Source organism: Canis lupus, chromosome 22 (assembly GCF_003254725.2).
Source record: "Canis lupus dingo isolate Sandy chromosome 22, ASM325472v2, whole genome shotgun sequence".
In the NCBI taxonomy this organism is placed as follows: domain Eukaryota; kingdom Metazoa; phylum Chordata; class Mammalia; order Carnivora; family Canidae; genus Canis; species Canis lupus.
In genome coordinates, this window is record NC_064264.1 from 53633 (window position 1) to 74802 (window position 21170).

Consider the following 21170-nt stretch of genomic DNA (forward strand, 5'->3'; position numbering starts at 1 on the left):
ATGACCTGAGCAGAAGGCAGAGGCTTAACTGGCTGAGCCACCCAGGCGCCCCACCTCCTACTTGCTTTCTTGATCCACTCTATGATGGTTCCTGCCACATAGCACACTTTCTTGCAAAAGTCATCTATTACCTTGAAGTTGTCAGGTCCAGCTGTCATTTGTCATCTTATTTGGCTTCTTGCTACCTGGAAATTTCCTGCCTCCTTGGCTCCCATGATGAATACTTTCTTGGCTCTTATCAGATCTCCTTCAGCCTCTTTACTCGCCAAGTAAATATGGGATCATTGAGATGGTTTTCTTGGTCTCCTGCCTTCTTCCCTTCTAAGAATACCAGTGTTGAGGTCTTATATACAATTTCAATTCCCAGTCCTACTAATCAGTATCTGTGAGGACTTGGGCAAGCTTTATTAACCTCTCTGAGCCTCAGCTTCTTTATAAATTGATGGTGAGAGGGCAGCCTGGGTGGCTCAGCAGTTTAGCGCCGCCTTCTGCCCAGGGTGTGATCCTGGAGTCCCGGGATCGAGTCCCACATTGGGCTCCTCCCTCTGCCTGTGTCTCTGCCTCCCTGTCTCTCTCTGTGTCTCTCACGAATAAATAAAATCTTTAAAAATAAATAAATAGATGGTGAGCATGTCTACCTCGAAGTGCTGTATTCGATGAAATAGTCATGTGTAAAGTGCTTCAGGGCAGTCACTGGTGTATGGGAAGAGCTCGCTATATGGCAGCTGTTTTATTCTTTTTTTTTTTTCTCTTCTCTCTTCCTCTCCTTTTAAATATAAGAGTAGATGGGTATTAATAAAGGTTGTGGAGTCCAAGTCCAACTAAACATAATACTGATTATCCCAATGTTGGAAAGCCAGGTTGATGTAATAAATAATTCATTACTTGGGTGAAGATGCAACCATCAAATTGCTTACGTGGGGGTGGGCATGAGAAGGGGAACTACTTTTCATATGTATTTTTCATTGTTTTGATATCATAAAGTTGATTTTTACCTCTTGTTTCCAGAAATTTTGAAGAATCTGAAGGTGAGTTGAGAAACGAAGTGGTGGAGTGCCTGGAAAAACCTGCTACTCCCAAAGAGGAAGAGAAGAGACGCCTGGCTTCTCTAAGGCTGCAGAGAAGTTAGGACATAGAGATGGGACAGACACACAGGAATGTGCAAAATTAAATGAAGGTTCAGGGAGTATTTCTACTTGATCTAACGACAAAGTATGCATCGCTGATGAAAACAGAGAAACATCAACAACCCATCATAATATACAAGTGTGATTATTTTACTTTTTCATAAGTGACTAGTACCTATGAACTGCAGCATCTGTTTGAGCACAAGTCATTGATTCATGAGTTTTCTAGTAATCCCAGGGATTTATTTTTATCCCAGTTTAGACCATGAGACTGACCAATTCGATGTAGAAATTAATATTTTACTTCAAAAATTCTATCAAGGAATCTTTTGGACAATATATGTCACAGGCAGGGCCTTCCTCTCCCAATACACCTCCAACAATGTGAATATATTGTTTCATGGCAAAGGGGAATTAAGGTTTCGTGGTTGCAGGTGAAATTAAGGCTGCTAATCAGCTGACCTCAAATAGGGGAAAGTTATTTTTGCTTATCCAGGTAGACCCAATGTAACCACAGGCCAGTTTAATGGTAGAAGAGGGAGGCAGGAGACAGAACCAGAAGATGTCAGTGTGAGAGGGGCTCAGCCTGGTGCTGTCGGCTTGGAGGAAGGGGCCACAAGCCATGGAATGCAGGCAGCTTCTGGAAGCTGGGAAAGGCCAGGCAATGGGCGTCCCCGGAAGCCCACAGAAGGAACACAGTCCTCCTGACATGCTGGTTTTAGCTTTGTGAAATCCACTTTAGACTTCTGACCTACAGAACTGAAAGCTAATAAATGTGTGTTGTTTTAACTAAGTTTGCTAATTTGTTAAAACAATGATAGAAAACACAGTGTACAAACTAATTCACTTAATCAATCATTTTAGAAAACTGTAACTTTGAAATTTCTTAAGTTCTATTGCATATACTATTTTTTTTTTTTTTTTATGATAGGCACACAGTGAGAGAGAGAGAGGCAGAGACACAGGCAGAGGGAGAAGCAGGCTCCATGCACCAGGAGCCTGACGTGGGATTCGATCCCGGGTCTCCAGGATCGCGCCCTGGGCCAAAGGCAGGCGCTAAACCTCTGCGCCACCCAGGGATCCCGCATATACTATTTTGAAGTGGACACGGACACTTAGGGAGTAGGGTAACTGAGCAAAGAGGATCAAGGCATGTCATGTTAATTCTGCCCAAGAAATCATTTTACTGTTTTATTGAATTAATTTCTACTAGCTTCAAATGTACAGATTATAGACTTCTTAAAGGCAGAGACTCTACCTGGTTCTTATATCTTATGCTGGTCTTTTTATAAATGGTGCTTAGCAGAGCCACATTATAACAATTCCAGTGTTGAACACATGCCTGCAGTTTAGCTATTTATTCATTTACTGTGTTGTTGCTGTGAAGGACGGAGTGGTTACCTTTCTAAGTGATAGAATTCTGCTTGAAATATATGCTCTAGGGATCCCTGGGTGGCAGCAGCGGTTTGGCGCCTGCCTTTGGCCCAGGGCACGATCCTGGAGACCCGGGATCGAATCCCACGTCGGGCTCCCGGTGCATGGAGCCTGCTTCTCCCTCTGCCTGTGTCTCTGCCTCTCTCTCTCTCTCTCACTGTGTGCCTATCATAAATAAATTAAAAAAAAAAAAAAAAAAGAAATATATGCTCTATAATACAAATAAAGCTAAAATTGCACATTGATACATTGCTGAGCCAAGAAAACAAAGATGAAGTGTTGGTCGGATTATTTTTACATTTGATATAATTTCATTAAACGTGGGGAAAGTATCAGGATTCCCCTAACTGTGAGGAATGTCCCCTTCATGCCTGTATCTTCCTGGTGTGTGAAGTACTGTTCTTTCAACTCGGCGTATAAGGGTTATAATCTACTCTTTTAGGGAGAGTGCTTGGCATGGTCACATCATGAGGCTCAGAATATTTAAAAATCTCTCACCACTGTGTTAATGTCAACGTTGGTAGCACAGGACCCCGAGAGACTGGAGCATCAATTCTAAGAGTCTTTTACTGGTCAGCATATGCATGTTTAATTACTTCAGAACATTATGTGGTTCAGACACACTAAATCTGTTGGTGTGCTAAACAAACACTCAACAGTATTTGAATGCATGGAAAATGAAACACAGTTCCTGAAAATCCCAAAGACCAGTAAGTTGTAGGCAGAGAGAGAGAAAAAAAGAATGAATGTTTAAGGTCAATGTTTAAGAAGAAACCTATCAAGTCTGCTCCAATGACAAGATGCTTGGCTAAAGTCTCCTTTAGCCAATAGCCACCAAGCCTTATCATTCATGCTCAGATTTTGAGTTCTTTGCTATCAAGTAGGAAGTATCCACTGTGGCAAGTATACAAATCTGCAAGGTTTTCCAACCTACTTCAGCTCCTAATTCACCTTACCCACCTTATGTACACAATTACCTAAATCATGTTCTTGAGGCACACTTGATTACTTTATTCTGGGTTTAGGTTAGCTGCATGTGTTAAGTTGAAACTACTGATTAGACTTGCATGTGTTTTTAGAATAAATTTTATTAAAAATTATGCATCTCGGAAAAAATTATGCATCTCGGTAACTATATATCATAGCTATCAAACTGATCATTTTTTAAGTGGTGTATCAACTCTTAACTTCCCTTCTAGGTATCTTGTAGCATGTATAGTCCAAGCAAGCATGTAGCACTCAAGCGTTAGAACTGATGCTTCTTTAAGGCCCAGGGTGCCTTGGACTTAGGATGAGGACAGAGGAAAAAGAATCAGCTGAGGTAGGGAAATTACAAGGGCATAATTTGATTCTAGAAATTTGCATGACTTCTTGTGGATAACTTTCTCCTTGTACCCAAATCTGTTGACAGATTTAGCAGACACTCTACTTACTCATATTATAGTCCTGGAGTCTAGGATACATTTACATGATTAAACACAAATATTCTGAAAGCATTTACAATTATACTGGCCACTCTCATAATTTTGTCTATGACTTTGTAAAAAAGCCCTGAAAATTATTAAAGTGTATGAAACTCTGCAGTGTTTTTGTAAGTCTGAAATATTAAAATAAAAAGTCTATTAAACCTGACAACCTATTCTTCTTGGGTACTAGAGGCAAGACAATTTTGTTTTACCTTGAAGTTCTTTTTCTTTCCTCCCTCCCTCCACCTTTGCCTGCCTCCTTTTCTTTTTTTAAATTCCCAGCATGTGGAGCTTAGAAATATTAGTAGTAGATAACAATTCAGCATTGGGAGAATGCATGGGGGTACCAATGTACCATAAGGAGAAAGTACCCAAGATCATGAAAATCGCTTTAAATCATAGATACAAACAGATTTTGTATCTATTAAATCCAAGTCATATTATATACAGATTATTATCAAAGAACATGGAACATGTATTTTATTATGCACAACCCAAATAAGAATGTGAATCCCCACTGTTGGGGGTTCGGGATATACCGCAACAGGACCATTCAAAAACAATGTTTTATAGGAATGAATAATCACTCAGAAGTTCCCCAGACAGACAGTAGCTGACATATTGTTTTGACACTCTTCACGGTTATTGGTCTTTCCAGAAAAAAACAAACAAAACACGTAATATCACATTAGCAATAGGGAGGGTGAAGAGATATGCAAAGTATGTTTCCAGTGATGTGTGTGGCAAATAAAAATAATTTTGAAGAAATAGGATTTAAAAATGCTTTACAGAATTTCAGAATCTTTTTTTTTTTTTTTTTTCCTGTTCTGCATCCTTTCCTTCTGCTTAGTCTACTTCAATTTATCTTTAGTCCTATGGTTTTCTGAGGGTAGACAGGTGACTGCAGGGGGCGGTGGGCCGAATCTTGCCCCAAGATTAACTATAAGATAAGAAAACCAAGTGGGCTGCAGTCAGAACATCCAGCTTATAATCCTGATTTTGTCCCTTAAACAGCTTTGTGAGACTGAAGGAGTCTTAAGGTCTTTAAATCGTGGTCTGTAAAGTTGAAAATAAAACTGGACCAGAGGATTTGTAAGGTCCTTCCAGCTTCCATGTCCACCAGTCTTTCTTTTCTAAACTGAACCATCTCCACCCAAAGCTATGTTGGTGGCACATCATCCTGGGGCTCTGCTTTGCTGCTTTTTGATCTGATGACAGAAGGAGGCCTGCAGATGAGTCAAAGGTGGAATTGGGAATAGATGACGGAGCTGGCTGGGTCCATGACTGAATGAGAGGAGTTTGAAAGAGGGAAAACCAGACCTCTTTCACATGCCCTCTAACACAAAGATGTATCAGACTGGGCTGGAGGTCGATTCACTGATCTAGAAGGAGCGAATTCTGTATGCAGAGAACGCCAAGTGCCGTGGGGCTCTGTAGCCGTATCTGCACATCCGCATACTTTCCGTGCTAGTCGTTCAGCACAGACGTTCTGTTCAAGTCAGCACATAGTCCTAGCTATTGACTTAATAACCTACCTTGAGTCCTACTATTTTAATAAGGAGGCTTGATCACAAATGACATTTACTATATATTGTTACTCTTAATTATTTTATAAAGGGAACTTTAAAAAAACTTTTATAGTTTTCAAAGTACTTCCCATCTCAGAATCACTAAGGGGTAGCGAGGACAGGTACTACCACCTCCAGATTATAGATGAAGAGCCGGAGTTTCAAAAAGATTAAGCAGCAGCCTGAGTAGTAGGAGGTCTGCTGTTTGTAAATAGTGACAGTGGGGTCAGGCTCAGGTATTCTGCCAGTCCGGGGCTCTTTTTGAAATGCCACTTTGTACAATGTATGATGCTGCTAACAGAGACCGGGAGGATGGAGCTGGTTACTCCATCATCATTATGAGAAGAACAACTTAGCAGGATGTTCTCATTCAGACCTTCTGATGGACTTAAAGCTGACTTCCAGTCCCCGGGAACGTGGAACTGTGAAGGGATTGGTACAAGTGTCCCGGGAGTGCTACACAAAAAGCTACTTCACAAATCCCAAGCTCCCGACAGGGATGGATTTGGGGCAGCACCGGCCTCCACGAGCAGACCCTTGGCCATGGAGTGGTCACAGTCCGCCTGGCTCGGCCCTGCGAGCTTTTAGAACACGATGCAGCCTGCTGCAAGTGTCTCTTCTCTTTAAGAAAACCGTTAGGCATCTTCAAGAAGGTCATCCACATAGTATTTAGAACTTAAATGTACCAAAATCTGTGTTTCCAAGATGGCAGAACAATTCTAAGTGCTCATCAACTAATTGTCAGCTCTCCATTTCCCTTTCTCCATTTCCTTTTTTTCTAAAGGGAAATTCTCTTTCCTGGTTTCTAAAGTACAGTGATTTGACAAATCAGATCGGAAAAAGACGGGTCATACCAACAGTAAGACTGTTCATTTTTTTCTTTCAGATTCATATTTTTCAGAATTTGAGACAGAATACTAATCTTACTTTTTTTTTTTTCATTTAAACCATTTAGGTAATTTTGCCTTTTTTTCATTTTCATTGAAATCAATATCCTGTCTATATACAAACTGCTGAGTACATTGCTCAGGCTGACTTTATCACCATACGGAAAAACTTTAGAAAAACACTAACATATGAAGGTGTTTAGCTGTTTTATATAAAATACCTTTGACTTTTACAGATACGGCACTATTTAAGTAAGTTCTCCACAGATGACAGGAATGCCAGTTCGAACTCCTGATCAGAGAATCTGCTCACAGATGCCCGAGCATTGCTTCGGATTTGGAGTCTCTTTTCCTCAGACATGGAAAGAATATGAACCATGGTCTCAGCGTAGTCTTCTTCGCTTTCAGCCAGAAATCCAGTTATCTCTCTTTGGTGTGGAATGACAATGTCGAGCTTCGGGCCCCCTGAATTGTGTGCAAGGATAATTGTGCCAGCTGCCATACACTCGACAACTCCTGAGAAACAAACAAAAGCTGTGTAGTCTTTTAACATTTTGAGAGCGTTCATAAGAACAAGGATGAGCAGAAACCTCTATAAATATTAAGACACTCATAAGAAATTTAAGTAAATGTTGCGTCTATAAATTTGCTTATTAAAATTCCGCAGTACCAAATAAAAGTTTTTTAGTTTCGAAGCTTCACAATAATGCTCTTTCGTTCTTAACTGAAACAGACAAGCAGGTGGAAGTCTATAACAAACAGATATACTGCGGACACTGAAACAAAGCAGAAGACCATACAGTGTGAGCAAGAAGGCATATGATTAATGGCTACTGATAAGTTGTAAAAAGATATCAAAAGCAAAATCTCAGGAGTTCAAATCACAGCATCAGGTTTCCCTCCTCCCTCCACTTCCCTTCTCCTCTGTTGGCTCCTGCTTCTACCCACTTCTGAGCCGTTCTTGTTTCCAGCGTTTTGTACTAGGGCCTCCTCTCGCTGGGCACACTTTCCCCAGGCAATGAGGTAACTCATCCGTGGGGTTTCTGCAACTACCAGGACAGTGACGCCAGCTCCTCTGTTTCCAGGTCAAGCCCCTCACCGGCACTTCTAGACCAGTGCCCACTGGGATGCACACACACCTCCGTGTCCCACCAACACCTAACTCTGCGTGCGAGGAGCCCGGCTCGTCAGCTGCCTCTCCTCTTGGAGTCCATCTCTAGGGGAAAGCCATCCACCACTGACACACTTGTCCAACTCAAAGCACCAGGAGGTCCCCTGCGACTCTTCTTTCTCCTTCGCCCAACAAATCCAATTCATCACCAAGTCCTGCTCAATCCTGCTTCAGAATCCGCTCGGGCATGTTCGCCTACCACATTCAGATCCCACCCCATCAGGGTGCCAGGGCAGCCCCACACACCCTCCTGCCTTCCTCGTCTGGCTCTCTCTGCTCCTCACCAATCCACCCCTCCACGTGGCACCCGGAGTGAACTGGAGGAAACAGAAAGCTTTTCAATCCAACACTTAAAATCAGTCTATCTTCTCCCACTGGCATCACACGGCCACCTGATCTGGCCCCAGCCCCCCGCTCCTTTGGCAAGCTGTACCTCCGTCATCCCTTGAGCATGCCTGTGAAGGCTCCCTTTGTCACACCTGTCTCAACGCTGTTTCCTCTGCTGGATATTCTCCTCTTTTGCAAGGCTGGCTTCTAATTATTGTTCAGGTCCCAGCTTACAAGTGACATCATGTCCTCGGGCAATTGTTCTCCGACCTCACAAATCTACATCAGGTGTTTCTCTGCTTGCCCTGACATAGGTCTTAGCACCCTGTCCAGTAAAGTGCTGTTTAACTGGTTTGCATCACACGCAGAGCTGGGGGTCTCTGAACACCAGTTTGCGTCCCCGTCATTTCTCCGCACCCACCACAAGCCTGGCACCGTGCATGCTCAGTAAGTCTCTGCGGAAGGAAGCACAGGAAGTCAAACCCCGTGCAGAAGGTTTGAACCAGAGTTCTTGCTGTATGTCTAAGCTTAGTCGTGTGCTACCAACCAGGGATTGACAAGAGTAGAAGATAAACTGTAGCCTTCGCAAAGGAAACTTCACTTTTATGTTCTTCCATTTTCCCTGAACACCGAGCATGGGAAGGCACAAAGCCACCACTGGAGGTGAGTCAGATACTTAAACGGGATTCAGCAGGAGGAGGAGGGGAGGCCATTCTAGTAATGAGTAGGGAATCAATAGAAGAGCCAACAGAAGTACTGTGTGGAGCCCAGCGGATTCAGCTTTTGGTGTACAACAAAATCACCCGAGGAGCTTTACCAAAATACATCTACCCGGGCTCCACCCAAGAACTCAGATTTGGTCCTTGAGTGAGATTAGGCCGGGAACCTGTACTGGTCCGCAGATGGGGTTGGGAGGGGCAGAGAAACTGTGGTAGGTAAGAGCAGGGACTGTCTGAGGGATGATCCAGGCTTTACCTCTTCCTGCGGCTGAACAAGGACGAGTTCAAAACCTCTCTGTGCCTGAGTTTATTTGTAAAATGGAAATAAGAGGGATCCTGGTGTGGCTCAGCGGTTTAGCGCCTGCCTTTGGCCCAGGGCATGATCCTGGAGACCCGAGATCGAGTCCCATGTCAGGCTCCTAGCATGGAGCCTGCTTCTCCCTCTGCCTGTGCCTCTGCCTGCCTCTCTCTCTCTTTCTCTCTCTGCATCTTTCATGAATGAATAAATAAATAAAATCTTTAAAAAAATAAAAAAAAATAAAATAAAAATATAAAAAAAATGGAAATAAGAATATATATGAAGCAGGATTAAGTCAGATAACACTTGTAAAAATCCCAACAGTGACTTCTATGCAGTAAATTGTCAATAAATATCACCTATTATTACTGACTACATACTGTCATGTCCTGCAGGGTCTCAAATGAAAAGAGCTTACTTGGTGGACCAGTGGAAGAGCATGAAGACTTGATAAAATCTTCCACAGTATTATCATAGTATCAAGAGAACCTAAAATGTACATTCTCATGGCGCCAAACGAGTTGCTTAAAGGACAGACTTACCAATCCCAAAATGCTCGTTCCACATGGTATGCAGACCAATTGTTGCTTCAGACAAGTAATGCTTCAACTCGTCAAATGGGATGTTTATTTTAAATTCCACATCTTCTTGAATTCCTAGATCCTCAGAAAGCCTTCTCAGTTGGTTTACCCTCAGCTCATCATCTTGGTTACGACAACCTCCAATGAGGACAAGTTTAAGTGAAGGAAGTGGCTCAGCCACCTTCTTATTCAGCAACTTAGCAAAGGCTTTGATCTGCAAAGGATGATTCTTTTCAGGCCGGAACTGGCCAACGGAAACCAGTAAATGTCCTGGGGTCGTCTTTTTCTCACGTAAGGGAATGTCCAGAAATGTCTGCACGTCACAAGGTGGATAAACAATGTTAGTGCAATTCCCAACCTTCCACAGTGAGAGAATGTGATTTAGTGTCCAGGAAGAATTGACCATCACTACATCACTGCAAGAACCAACAAGTCCATAAATAAAAGCAAATAAATAATAATAGATGAGCTTTAATTTGCTGAGAAAAGGATTCCTGGTAATGAAGGCTGCATTGTTAAAGCCAACATTTTGATTCTTCACTACGGAAAGCATGTCGGTGCTGATGGTGGGATAATGAACATAGCTTCCGACGTGACAACCACCTAAATACTTAAACAGAGGAAGTGTGAACGCGTATCCCATTGAATCGATGTAAACGTCGGGAACACACTGCATTAGAGCTTCCCAGCCAAGAAAAATGGACCCTAGACTTTGGCCCAGCAGTGTGAAGTGAGGATAGAGTGAATCTTCCACAAGGTATCGTTTCCTTAAGAAGACAAACTTCACTGGGTGAGTGAGTTTGATGTTAAATCTTTGGAAAGCGCCTTCTAGTATCTGCTGTCCACTGACGTCGACATCACCAGTATAAACGACGTAAACTGCTTCAGGGTACCTAAAATAGAATGTAATACTTAAGGTTTTCCTTAGTGTAGGTGAGAACCAAGCAAAAAGTTGTAGATAATTATTTTCTCACAAGGTTACTAAAAGTAACCTTATTTTAGACTGAAAAAAAGGTTTTCCACGTCTTTAATTCATTGTTCTTGGTCTACTCGTTCTCCTCTTTCCTGAGTCTTCTGCTGCCCTGCGAGTGAAATGTTAGTCCTCCAAATGAGATCTCTAGTTCTTTGCTATTTCCTCTTCTAAGACTTTCGCATAGAGCAGACATCAACAAAAATTGCTGATCGACATTTCTGTCTTTAAGAAATATTCAGAAACTTTATTTTGACAAATTTCTCAATATAAAAATGGTACTAAAATATTAATAACATTCAGAAACAAGAGTTAAAATTTACTAAATGTATCTTTAGATAGAATTGTAAATGCTAAAGCATCACTCAGTTTTTATCTGAGACATGCAACAAGATTCTTCAAGCCAGATCTGGTGCCTGCATCAGCCTCTGGTTGCTTAAAGATGATGGCCACAGACTCTTTGACATTTGTCGAGCGGTGGGATCTACGCCACCTCCTATGGAATAACAGTGGGCTCTGTGACTCTTTTAACCATTAGTCAAAGGTGACATCTTGCCAGTTTCTAGACCCAGACTCTAAGAGCGGCAATTTCTACTTCGCTCTAGAGAAGTCAGCTGTCACATGAGGAGTCCAGTATCCTGAGACTGCCGTGTTGTGTGCCAGCCCAAGGCAGAGGCTGCGGGGGGACAGAGATGCCTGACCCGTATCCCACACCCTCACCCACAGGAGCTGCTGCCACCGTCCCAGCCCAGGAAGCAGACAGGTTAGCAAAGGCCTTCAGATGACTGGCCCCAGCTGCCATCTAATGCAGCTGCTCGGCATGAGGGATTCCCAACAGGGCCTGTCAGTGTCTAAACTGTTAGAAACAACAATAAATTCTTGTTTTAGCCATTACAGCAACAGGTCAGCAGAATGTCATCTCTCTGTTTGAAATCCTCATACAGTTTTCCACAGCATTTAGAATTAAACCTAAACTCCTTACCCTGCTCACTCAAGTCCTGTGTAACATGAGGCCTCTACTGTCTCACATGCCCGCACGGTCAGCCAAATTGGATTCCTTTCTGTGAACAAGCCAAGGTCCTTCCTGTTTTAGGTAACTTGTAATCCCCTCTGCTTTGAATTCTCTTTTCTCACCTTCATTGTCTTTTCCTGAGGCTGACAGTATGGCATGTGGTTTACAACATGGACTCTGGTTAACTCAGTTTCCTCACCTGTCAAATGAGGGTAAGAGTAACAACCTCATACAGTTGTAGTGAGGACTGAGTGAGCATGTAAAGCACTCCAGGCAATGCCTGGCATAGAGGTAAGTGCTCAGTAAACGTCAGCTGCTTTTGTCATTTAGACTCCATTAAGTGTTACCTCCTTGGAGATTTTCCCTAATCACTCATCCTAAAGTATGGAATCACTCTCATGTTATCCTATTTTAATTTCTCTCGCCGCATTTCTCACCACTTGATATTTTTCTTTGTTTATTATCTTGTCTCTCTCTCAGCTAAAATCTAAGATCTGTGTACGGTAGAGCTATCACAAAACTTTACTACTGCCCTCAAGAGCTAGATAATCCAGTTCGACAAGTTCATGCACAGAGTTATGAGAAGCAAAGAACAGGAGGAATTAGAGAGGGAGTAGGGAAGGCCTGAAGGAGGAGGCCGTTACGCTGGGATTTAAGAAAATGTTTTGGATCTGGGCAGTTATGGAAGATGGCAAAGGAAATGCGGGGGTGGAGGCTGGGAGCCAGGATTAGCCGACAATAGAGAAATGTAAAGCGAAAGGAATTCCGTGCGAGGGCTCAGGAACTGGATGAAGGGCATGTGCCAGGAAGCAGTGTAACCGTAGAAGAATAATAGTTTTCCTCCTATGATACAATCATCAATGGAACTTCTACTTTATTATGTTTGTTCCTCTTTAAAAAGGAATCATAAACATTTTGGGGGTGGGGATGGGATGTGGGTGGGGAGAAGGAAGCCTCAAACTTTAAATGACTCTAACATGGTAACTTAAGACTAACTGGTAATGGTATCAACCTCAGAATCAAACAAACACTTTCACAGACATTATTTCCTGCGGCCACTACTGACTAAAAGTATTTAGGTTTAAAGTACTCCCCATTACTTAGTCTATTTCTGTTTATTTCTTCTCCACACATTCTTCCAAGGAGACAGTTATCCCCACTACATTTTGCCATCAAAAAGCCCTTCTCTTCCCTATTTTTTTTTTTTTATCATATCAACTAAAATTCAACATGCTCTTGTAATGCAGGTTGGCATATAACAGAAGTATTTCCTTATTGAAGAATAATTAATTCCTGGCTACAGAGAAGGTAGTGGAGCAAGCTGAATATCTGGACAAGGATTTTTCTTTAATGGTAATAATAGAGTAAATGAGCTAGGAGAGATGCATACCTACTTTTTCTGCAGGGCCCTTAAGGCACACCACAAAACTCTTTCTCCTCCTCCACCGGCATTGCAGTATGGATGAAAAAATGCAACCACCGTTTGCTTCTTCCCATTTTTGCTGGTTGATACTGACTCTTTCTTTTTCTGTAGCAGCAGTCTGATTCCCCAGAGGATAACGAACAGACATACACATAAAGTTCCACAGACTGTTAGCCCAGGGAGGAATAATGAATAAAAAAATCTGAAACAAGAAGGAAAATGTAAAAATTGACAAAATGCCTATTCTAAAGAAACTACAAATTAAAGTCTACTTTTACATAGCTACTTTATACATTAATAGTGAACACAAAAGTTTTATAGCTGGGAGTCTGCTAACAACATACTCAACTTTTAATATTCTAACACACAAAATGTCCAATGTCAGAAGGGCAAATCCTCCTTAATTCCGATCTCCATAGGATGCTACCAATTCAGTATAACTTTTCTTTTTAATTGGCAGTGAAAAATCAATGTTGATTTGATCAACCTTTCTCCTAACAGTATATGTGTTAAACGATTAATAACAAATTTAATTACTAAGCTAAACAAGATATGATTAGGAATGGCAATTGATCCTCAAATTTATGACACAGACTTCTAATTAGTTAAAAGTCTGATGAAATAGTAAATCATTTTTATTCTCTCACTTCACCTCAAACAGAACCATTTCTGGGGCAAGAGGAACTTAGATACCTTCACTTCTATTACAAGTTCTGCATTTGATCTGTTTCTATGACCCTGAAATAACTGCCTTCCCTCCTGTACCTCTAAGCGAGTTGCCAAAAATGCACCAACCTACTTCACACACATTGGTGAACTCACTCCTATTACAACACTTTGATGTCATTGCCTCCATTTGCGCTTAATAGCAGTTTTATCCACCATTACTTTTGCACTATAGGTACAAATGTAAACATAATGAAAAAGCAAATGTTATTTTCAATTATTATAAAAACAGTTTTAACCTTGAAGAACTACTAACAGGGTCTTGGGGACCTGCTACGGTCTATGACTGTACTTTGAGAACCATTGCCTTAAAGGATGAACAGAGTTTGACAGAAGTGGAAAGATTTGTCATTTATTTAACATTTGGAATATATGAATTCATTAAAGCAATATTATACAGCTTTCCCAGGACAAGCCAAAAGCTCATTTAACTTAAAATGTGGCTGACCGGGGATCCCTGGGTGTCTCAGTGGTATGGCACTTGCCTTCTGCCCAGGGTGTGACCCTGGGGTCCCCGGATCGAGTCTCACACCAGGCTCCCTGTGTGAAGCCTGCTTCTCCCTCTCCCTATGTCTCTGCCTCTCTCTGTGTCTCTCAGAAATAAATAAATAAAATCTTTAAAAAAATGTGGCTGACCTATATTACATAATACAAAGATTTTTATGACATTTCCTTCTAACGATTTAAGTGGTAAGATTCATATGATAGATTTTCAACTTGACCTATTTAACTTAAAATCAGGAAAAAAGGGCAGCCCCGGTGGCGCAGCAGTTTATTTTATTTTATTTTATTTTATTTTATTATTTTTTAAATTTTTATTTATGATAGTCACAGAGAGAGAGAGAGAGAGAGAGAGAGAGGCAGAGACACAGGCAGAGGGAGAAGCAGGCTCCATGCACCGGGAGCCCGACGTGGGATTCGATTCCGGGTCTCCAGGATCGCGCCCTGGGCCAAAGGCAGGCGCCAAACAGCTGCGCCACCCAGGGATCCTGGCGCAGCAGTTTAGCGCCACCTGCAGCCCGGGGTGTGATCCTGGAGACCCGGGATCAAGTCCCACGTCAGGCTCCCTGCTTCTTCTCGCTCTGCCTGTGTCTCTGCCTCTGTGTGTGTGTGTGTGTGTGTGTGTGTGTCTCATGAATAAATAAAATCTTTTTTAAAAATCAGGAAAAAAAACCCATATTAATGACTAAAGTTGAGCCAGTCCTTTATTGAGTCTATTAGTTTTAAAGACTCAGACTCTATAGATAAATTTATTAAACATCCTCCATTGCTTGCACATTAAAACTACTCATTTTACGGGCACCTGGGTGGCTCAGTCAGTTAAGTGCCAGCTCAGTTTATGATCTCAGGGTCCTGGGATGGAGCCCCTCATCAGACACTGGGCTCAGCAGGGAGTCTGCGAAGGGTTCTCTCTCCCCCTCTCCCCACCTCTAAAATAAATAAATCTTTTAAAAAAAAAAAACTACCAATTTTAGAATTTATTTAAATATAACTAAAAATATGTGCCATTAAATAATGTTTATCATAGAAACACAAGGCTTTCTTGGTGGCTCAGTGGTTTAGCACCTACCTTCAGCCCAGGGTGTGATCCTGGGTCCCGGTATCAAGTCCTGCATTGGGCTCCCTGCATGGTGCCTGCTTCTCCCTCTGCCTGTGTCTCTGCCTCTCTCTCTCTCTCTCTCTCTGTGCGTCTCATGAATAAATAAGGTATTTTTTAAAAAGATAACTGCAATCAACAGTGAGTCATTCATTCAACAAACATTTATTTAGCCATTATAATGTGCAAAGGACTGAATTATGGATGTTTCAAATGGCAGGGAAGAACATGAAGCCTCTGAAAATAGAATTTCCTGTCCAAAATATTTTAAATAATCATTATAGAATCTGGAGTAGAGGAGACAAAAGTGAAGAAATAATACCCAAAGTCTGGAGAGAATACCGCTTTTCGGGATGCTACGTGTTAATTACAAATTTTCAACCTGAACAAAAATAGGTTGGTGTTACAGACCTCTGTAGATGGAATATACTAGGTCTTCTTTTTATATAAATACATGAATACAGGGCAAAACATGTAAAATGCAGTACTATTACTAGAACAAATGTAGGAAAAAAGTCTGTTTTTTTTTTTTTTTGTTTTTTTTTTCCACCAACATGTTAACAGTCGTTATCTCTGGATGGTAGCATGCCTGGTGATTTTTCTTTTTTGCTCATCTATTTCCTAACTTTTTTTTACAAGAAACAATGTAGTGACTATGTGATAAAATTTTATGTGACTATTCTTCCATCAACCAGAAATAAAGATCAGCGGATAATCATGGGGCTGAGGATTCAACATGAACTTTCTATCTGTGAACTAAAACCGTCCCTGAGAGGGCTCAGGAGGCCAGCGCGGAGCCCCATCCCTCAGTCCCACGAAGGCCGAGCATCACGCCCCGAGTCCTGGGGAGGAGCTGCCTGCGCAGACCCCGCCGCCAGCGCGCATCTCCCAGAGCGTCCCAGGAGCCGCCAGGAGACCCCCCCGGCCCCCCGCGTCCCCTCGGGTGTCACTCACCCCGCCCGCCCCGCCCCCCAGCTTCCGGTCCCGCGGGATCAGCACTGCGGGCCGGGGGTGCGCGCGCATCTCCCAGAGCGTCCGAGGAGCCGCCAGGAGACCCCCCCGGCCCCCCGCGTCCCCTCGGGTGTCACTCACCCCGCCCGCCCCGCCCCCCAGCTTCCGGTCCGGGAGCCGGGGGCCCTCTCCTTCGGTTTCGCCAGAGCCCGTGCCTCTCTGCTCTTCCCGGAAAACCAAGGCCAAAACCAAACCATTGCTGCTGGTAGGACAGTGGTTTTGTCTGCAAAGCTGACGGAGTCGATGACGTCTGACCATGACCGTGTCGGTGAGGAGGGGCGGCCACGACGGGAGAGGGAGAGCCCATCCTCCACCAAGGGACAGACGCGGTAGTTCGGAGGGCTTCGTGGCTCAGTCACAAAGGAAGAGGAGAAGTGAGTAGGAACGATCCGTGACAGAGCGAGGAGAGCACCAGGAGGGAAACGCCGGCCCTCACCGCACGGGGCAGGCCGACACGAGGCGGTAGGCGGACTCTTTAATCCGGTCAGCTCCAGTCTGACTGGAAACTCCGAGGTGAGAGGAAAGCGCTGTCTTTGCGGAAACAGACGAGGACCGGGGCAGGAAGACCCCCTCCCCGCAAGTTCCAGTTGCACGAGGCGGACAAGTGTCCCCGCGAAAGAAAACGCCTGCAAACCCGCCCCACCGCGCTCCTCACCTCAGTAACTCGCACAGGCACCAGCCCCCTTTGGCGGCCGCCATCTTCCCTCGACCCCCGACCTCCGGAAGCGCTTCGCTGTTACTCTTCTCTATTGGCTCCTGAGGAAGCGGGGGGCGGGGGGTGTTCTCTCCGCCTCCGCGGGGCCCATCTTGCGTTCCAATTGGCTGCTGGCAGTAGCTTCCCACGGCCTTCCAGCCAATAGGATCTCCCGGGGAGGAGACGAGCGTTCGGCGTGGCGCACAAGGGTCCCGCCTCCAGTGGGCGGGGCCGGAGCGGGAGTTGGGCTGGGGGGCGTGGCCTGCGATGGACACCGGCGCCCCGCCCTCGGCTCCCTCCCCCACGGGAAGCCCCCCGCCCCGGGCCCGCGGGCGGTTGAGACCAATGGGAGGTCCTTGCGCGCCTCGGGTCGATTTTCCAGGTGCAGAGGTCACCCCCGGCGCGGCTGTAACGCCTGGGATCCGGCGCTCGGGAGCCAGGCGCGGACCCGGACCGGGAGCCGGAGCCGGAGCCGGCGCCCGCCGCGCCGCACCTTCCCCGCCCGCGGCCGGCGCGCCCTGGGTCCGCATCTCCGCGCCCGCCCCGCGGCCCTCCCGGCGCTCGCTGCAGGCCGCAGACCGAGTCCGCAGCGCGCCGGCCCGAGGTAGCGGAGCCCCGGGGAGGACCGGCCCTGCCAGGGTGCGAGCGCGGCTCCGGGGCCCGTGGCGCGCGTCTGACCCACCCGCGGGCGAGGGCAGCGGGTCCCGGGCCTGTCCCCGTGCGGGCGCCCGGCCGCAGAGATGCAGCGCTCACCGCGCCCTTGTTCCCCCCCCCCCCCACCAGGTGACCGCAGGATTCGGTGCCCCCGGAGGACGATGCTGCAGCCGTAAGCCGAAGAGGCCGGTCGGACAGTAAGTGTCGTTCCCGGGCGCCGGGCGCGCACACCCACCTGGCGGCCCCTGCTCGCCCACCTGGCGGCTGGCGGCCGGCGTCCGCGGGGGGCGGGGCGCGGAGCCCCAGCCCGGGGGCAGTCGGGATCCTACCCCGAGCAGCCCCAGGACAGGCGGGGGCCCCGGCGGGTCTGCAGGACACTTTCCCATTCATCTTGGTGCTGAGGAATCTGAAGCTGGCGACGTAAAGTGAGCGTCGACTTGCTGCCGCGTAAGAGCGCGAATTGCCCGGGCTGATTAAATTAATTGCCCAGAGAAGTTACTCAGAGTGTGCGGATCTCTGTACGGTCTATTCAGGTCCTGCAACTTTTTTTTTTTTTTTTTTTTTTAAACAGGCTCCACACCCACGGTGGAGTCCGACGGGGACTCAGGACCCTGAACCGAGATCAAGAGCACTTAACCAGGCGCCCCCTGCGACTTTTCTTTTTTTAAGAACTACTTTGGATTCATTTTAATTACACAAGTAATACGTTAATGCAGTCACTTAAAAATGCAAACAGTACAGAAGTATCAAGCATGAAAAGCAGATGCACTTTGTAATCCTTTTCTATTTATTTATATATGTCTCCATTTGTTCAGCAAACATTTATTGAAAAGTTACTGTGTTTCAGGCATGGTGTTGAAGAGCTGAAAATACCGTGGTTACCAAAAAAAGGTGTGTGTGTGCGTGTGTGTGTGTGTGCATCCAGAGAAATCTTTAGGTTTTGTATGTGTGTAGTTTTAAAATGTTTGTTTTGTTTCACATAAATGAAATCACATAGTGTATATCCTGCAACTTTATTTTCTTCAATACAACTGTGTTTTAGAGATTGTTTCAACTCAGTATGTAAGCATCCGTCTTGTTCAGTTTAACCTCTGTACAGTATGGATGCATACCGTATGCATACCACAGTGTGTTTATCTTTTCCCTGTGGGTGATCCTTCTGGGTGCTTCTAATTTCTCCCCTCTCACAAGCCATGTTGTAGTGAACATCCTTGTGTGTGATTTGTAGTGTGACAGTTGACTATTTCTTTTTTCTTTTTTTTTTTAAGATTTTATTTATTTATTCATGAGAGACACAGAGAGAGGCAGAGACACAGGCAGAGGGGAAGCAGGCTCCCTGCAGAAAATCCCATGCAGGACTGATCCCAGGACTCTAGGATCACGCCTTGAGCCAAAGGCAGGTGCTCAACCCCTGAGCCCCCCAGGCATCCTGACAGTTGACTATTTCTTTAGGATAGATCATAGACTGAATGGGTGGTCTATAGATTTCAGAAGTTAATGATATTATTGTGTGCCCTTTTGTAGTGAAATCTGTTTTGGGCTCTGGTAGTATGGCAATGAAAGGTAAGTGGATTAATGGATGGGTAGAGAGAGGCTGGCTGATAGGTGATTCTTAGTGTGATGACTGCAGTTAATGGAAGTGTGAAGAACTTACGGGGGAGGGGTGGCTCAGACAAGGGAAGAAGCTTCAAACCACGCAATGCCTCCACCTCAGTACTCATCTGAAAAATCCTTAACCTTCCAGATTAAACTCAAGATACTTCGTCCTTAAAACTTCGGTAACTGCTTTTCCCAATGTTGAGCTCACCTTCTTCTGGATAGTAATAGCAATAGCCAGCGTTATTGAGCTTACTACTGCTAGGCTCTGTGTTACATACTTTATATACCCCCACTCTGTTATTTAGTCCTCACAAAACCCTTCATTATAGGTCTTATTTTCCTCTTATTACCATTTATTTAACAAATTTTTATAGTATTTACTAGGTGCCAGGCATTCTAGGCCCAGTGGATCCAGATGAGACTAAGACCCTGCCCTTAAGGAATTTTTGCCTTAGAGGAGGTACAGAAATGTAGAAGGGTGAACAAAGGGGTGGCTGCGTGGCCAGTTGGTGAAGCATCCAACTCTTGGTTTCAGCTCAGGAAATGATCTCAGGGTCCTGAGATCCAGCCCCACATTGGCTCTATGCTCAGCCAAGAGTCTATTTGAGATCCTCTCTACTCTCCCTCTGCCCTGCCTGCTCCTGCTCTCTCTCTCTTTCTCTCTCAAAAAAATCTTAAAAAAAGGGGGGGGGACAAATACTGTGATTTCTGGCACTAATAAGTGTTGTGAGCATATCAGGGTATGGGCATTAGGAATGACTGGGACGGAAGATGCTATCGAAGGGAGGTGGTGGCCCATGCGCTGGGTCCTTCAGCCTTCGCTCTGCCAGCATGGAGCAGCTTCTGTTTCTCTGGTGCTGAGCCAAAGCAGAACAGAGGTGCAAGAGGGGCACAGAGATGAATATAGGCCAGCCCCCAAGCTCTTGGAGCTGACAGTCCAGAGGTGTGGACACAGCACAGGACTCATAGGAACGGTCAGCCCCTCCTGGGAGGAAGGGCCACAAAAAGAAGGTCAAGAAGAGATGTGGCACGAGTCAGGTCTTTTTTTTTTCTTTTCAAGATTTTATCTATTAATTTACCCATGACAGACAGAGAGAGGCAGAGACCCAGGCAGAGGGAGAAGCAGGCTCCCTGTGGGCAGCCCGATGTGGGACTCGATCCCAGGACCCTGGGGTCGCACCCTGAGCCAAAGGCAGACAGTCAACCACTGAGCCACCCAGGTGCCCCAGTGAGTGAGGTCTTGAAGGAGAAATGCCATGTGTCATTTGGGCACACTAAAGGGGGAAGGGAGGGATGTCCCAGGATAGGACCAGCAGGTGCAAAGGTCCCAGAGGATAGGAATGGAAAGGTGGATTTACCTTGAGTGGCCGGACAGGTCTGGAAAGCTAATTGCGGGAGGCCCTGTGTTCAGGCCTTTGGACTTTATTCCACAAACTGGAGAGTTCATAAAACCTGGACAAACAGTGTGAGGGGCTTCTCCAAAGAAGGGTAAACAGAAAAGTGAGCTCCTGGAGACTTAATTAGAGGCCTTTGCCAGCAGTCCACTCACCCAGACCCAAGGTGGCTGAAACCCTACAAAAGACCTGGGAGTTCCATTTCCTGTGGAGTTGCTGCTTCAGGAATAAAAGGTTTTTTAGACTCCGCAGCGTCCAGAGTGTCAGAGGCATTGGTGGTCCGATCAGCAACTAACACAGAGCGTAGTTGGTACACAAGTTACTGGGAGCAAGCTGGGGTGGGAGGGGGACAAGGAACCGGGGGGGGGGGGGAAGCTGGGGGGGAGGCAGGAGAGTTTGATTTAAGTGTTTCTTTATCTGACATGGATCTTCATGGCAAGGATGGAGATAGCCCAGGGCCATGATGACTGTTCGCTGATGGCACATGTAGCAGGGCAGTGTCCGTGTCCGTG

At 45.2% G+C, this 21170-nt stretch overlaps 3 protein-coding genes across 4 annotated transcripts in view; 2 read left to right on the top strand and 1 right to left on the bottom strand.

The window, feature by feature from the left end:
* Positions 1 to 1272, top strand: part of NEK5 (NIMA related kinase 5) — a 38400-nt gene extending 37128 nt beyond the window's left edge. The window contains 2 exon segments of the mRNA XM_025478093.2: positions 1009 to 1103; positions 1106 to 1272. Of these exon segments, the coding sequence (XP_025333878.2) occupies positions 1009 to 1103; positions 1106 to 1272 (262 nt within the window).
* A 2359-nt stretch (positions 1273 to 3631) lies between these two features.
* ALG11 (ALG11 alpha-1,2-mannosyltransferase) lies at positions 3632 to 17180 on the bottom strand. Its single transcript, XM_025478423.3, has 4 exons — positions 16973 to 17180; positions 12955 to 13185; positions 9540 to 10471; positions 3632 to 6998 (listed from the first exon to the last, which is right to left on the bottom strand). The coding sequence occupies exons 1-4, from the start codon at positions 17014 to 17016 to the stop codon at positions 6727 to 6729; spliced, it is 1479 nt and encodes a 492-aa protein (XP_025334208.1). The 5' UTR covers positions 17017 to 17180; the 3' UTR covers positions 3632 to 6726.
* Positions 17181 to 17794: 614 nt separating this feature from the next.
* Positions 17795 to 21170, top strand: part of ATP7B (ATPase copper transporting beta) — a 66476-nt gene continuing 63100 nt past the window's right edge. Inside the window, exons 1-2 of one of the 2 annotated variants that reach the window (XM_025478422.3) lie at positions 17925 to 18112; positions 18237 to 18556. The gene's annotated coding sequence lies outside the window, so the exon portion shown is untranslated. Of the gene's footprint in view, positions 17863 to 17924; positions 18113 to 18236; positions 18557 to 21170 lie in introns of those variants that run through there. The other variant, XM_035704314.2, reaches the window with a different exon arrangement.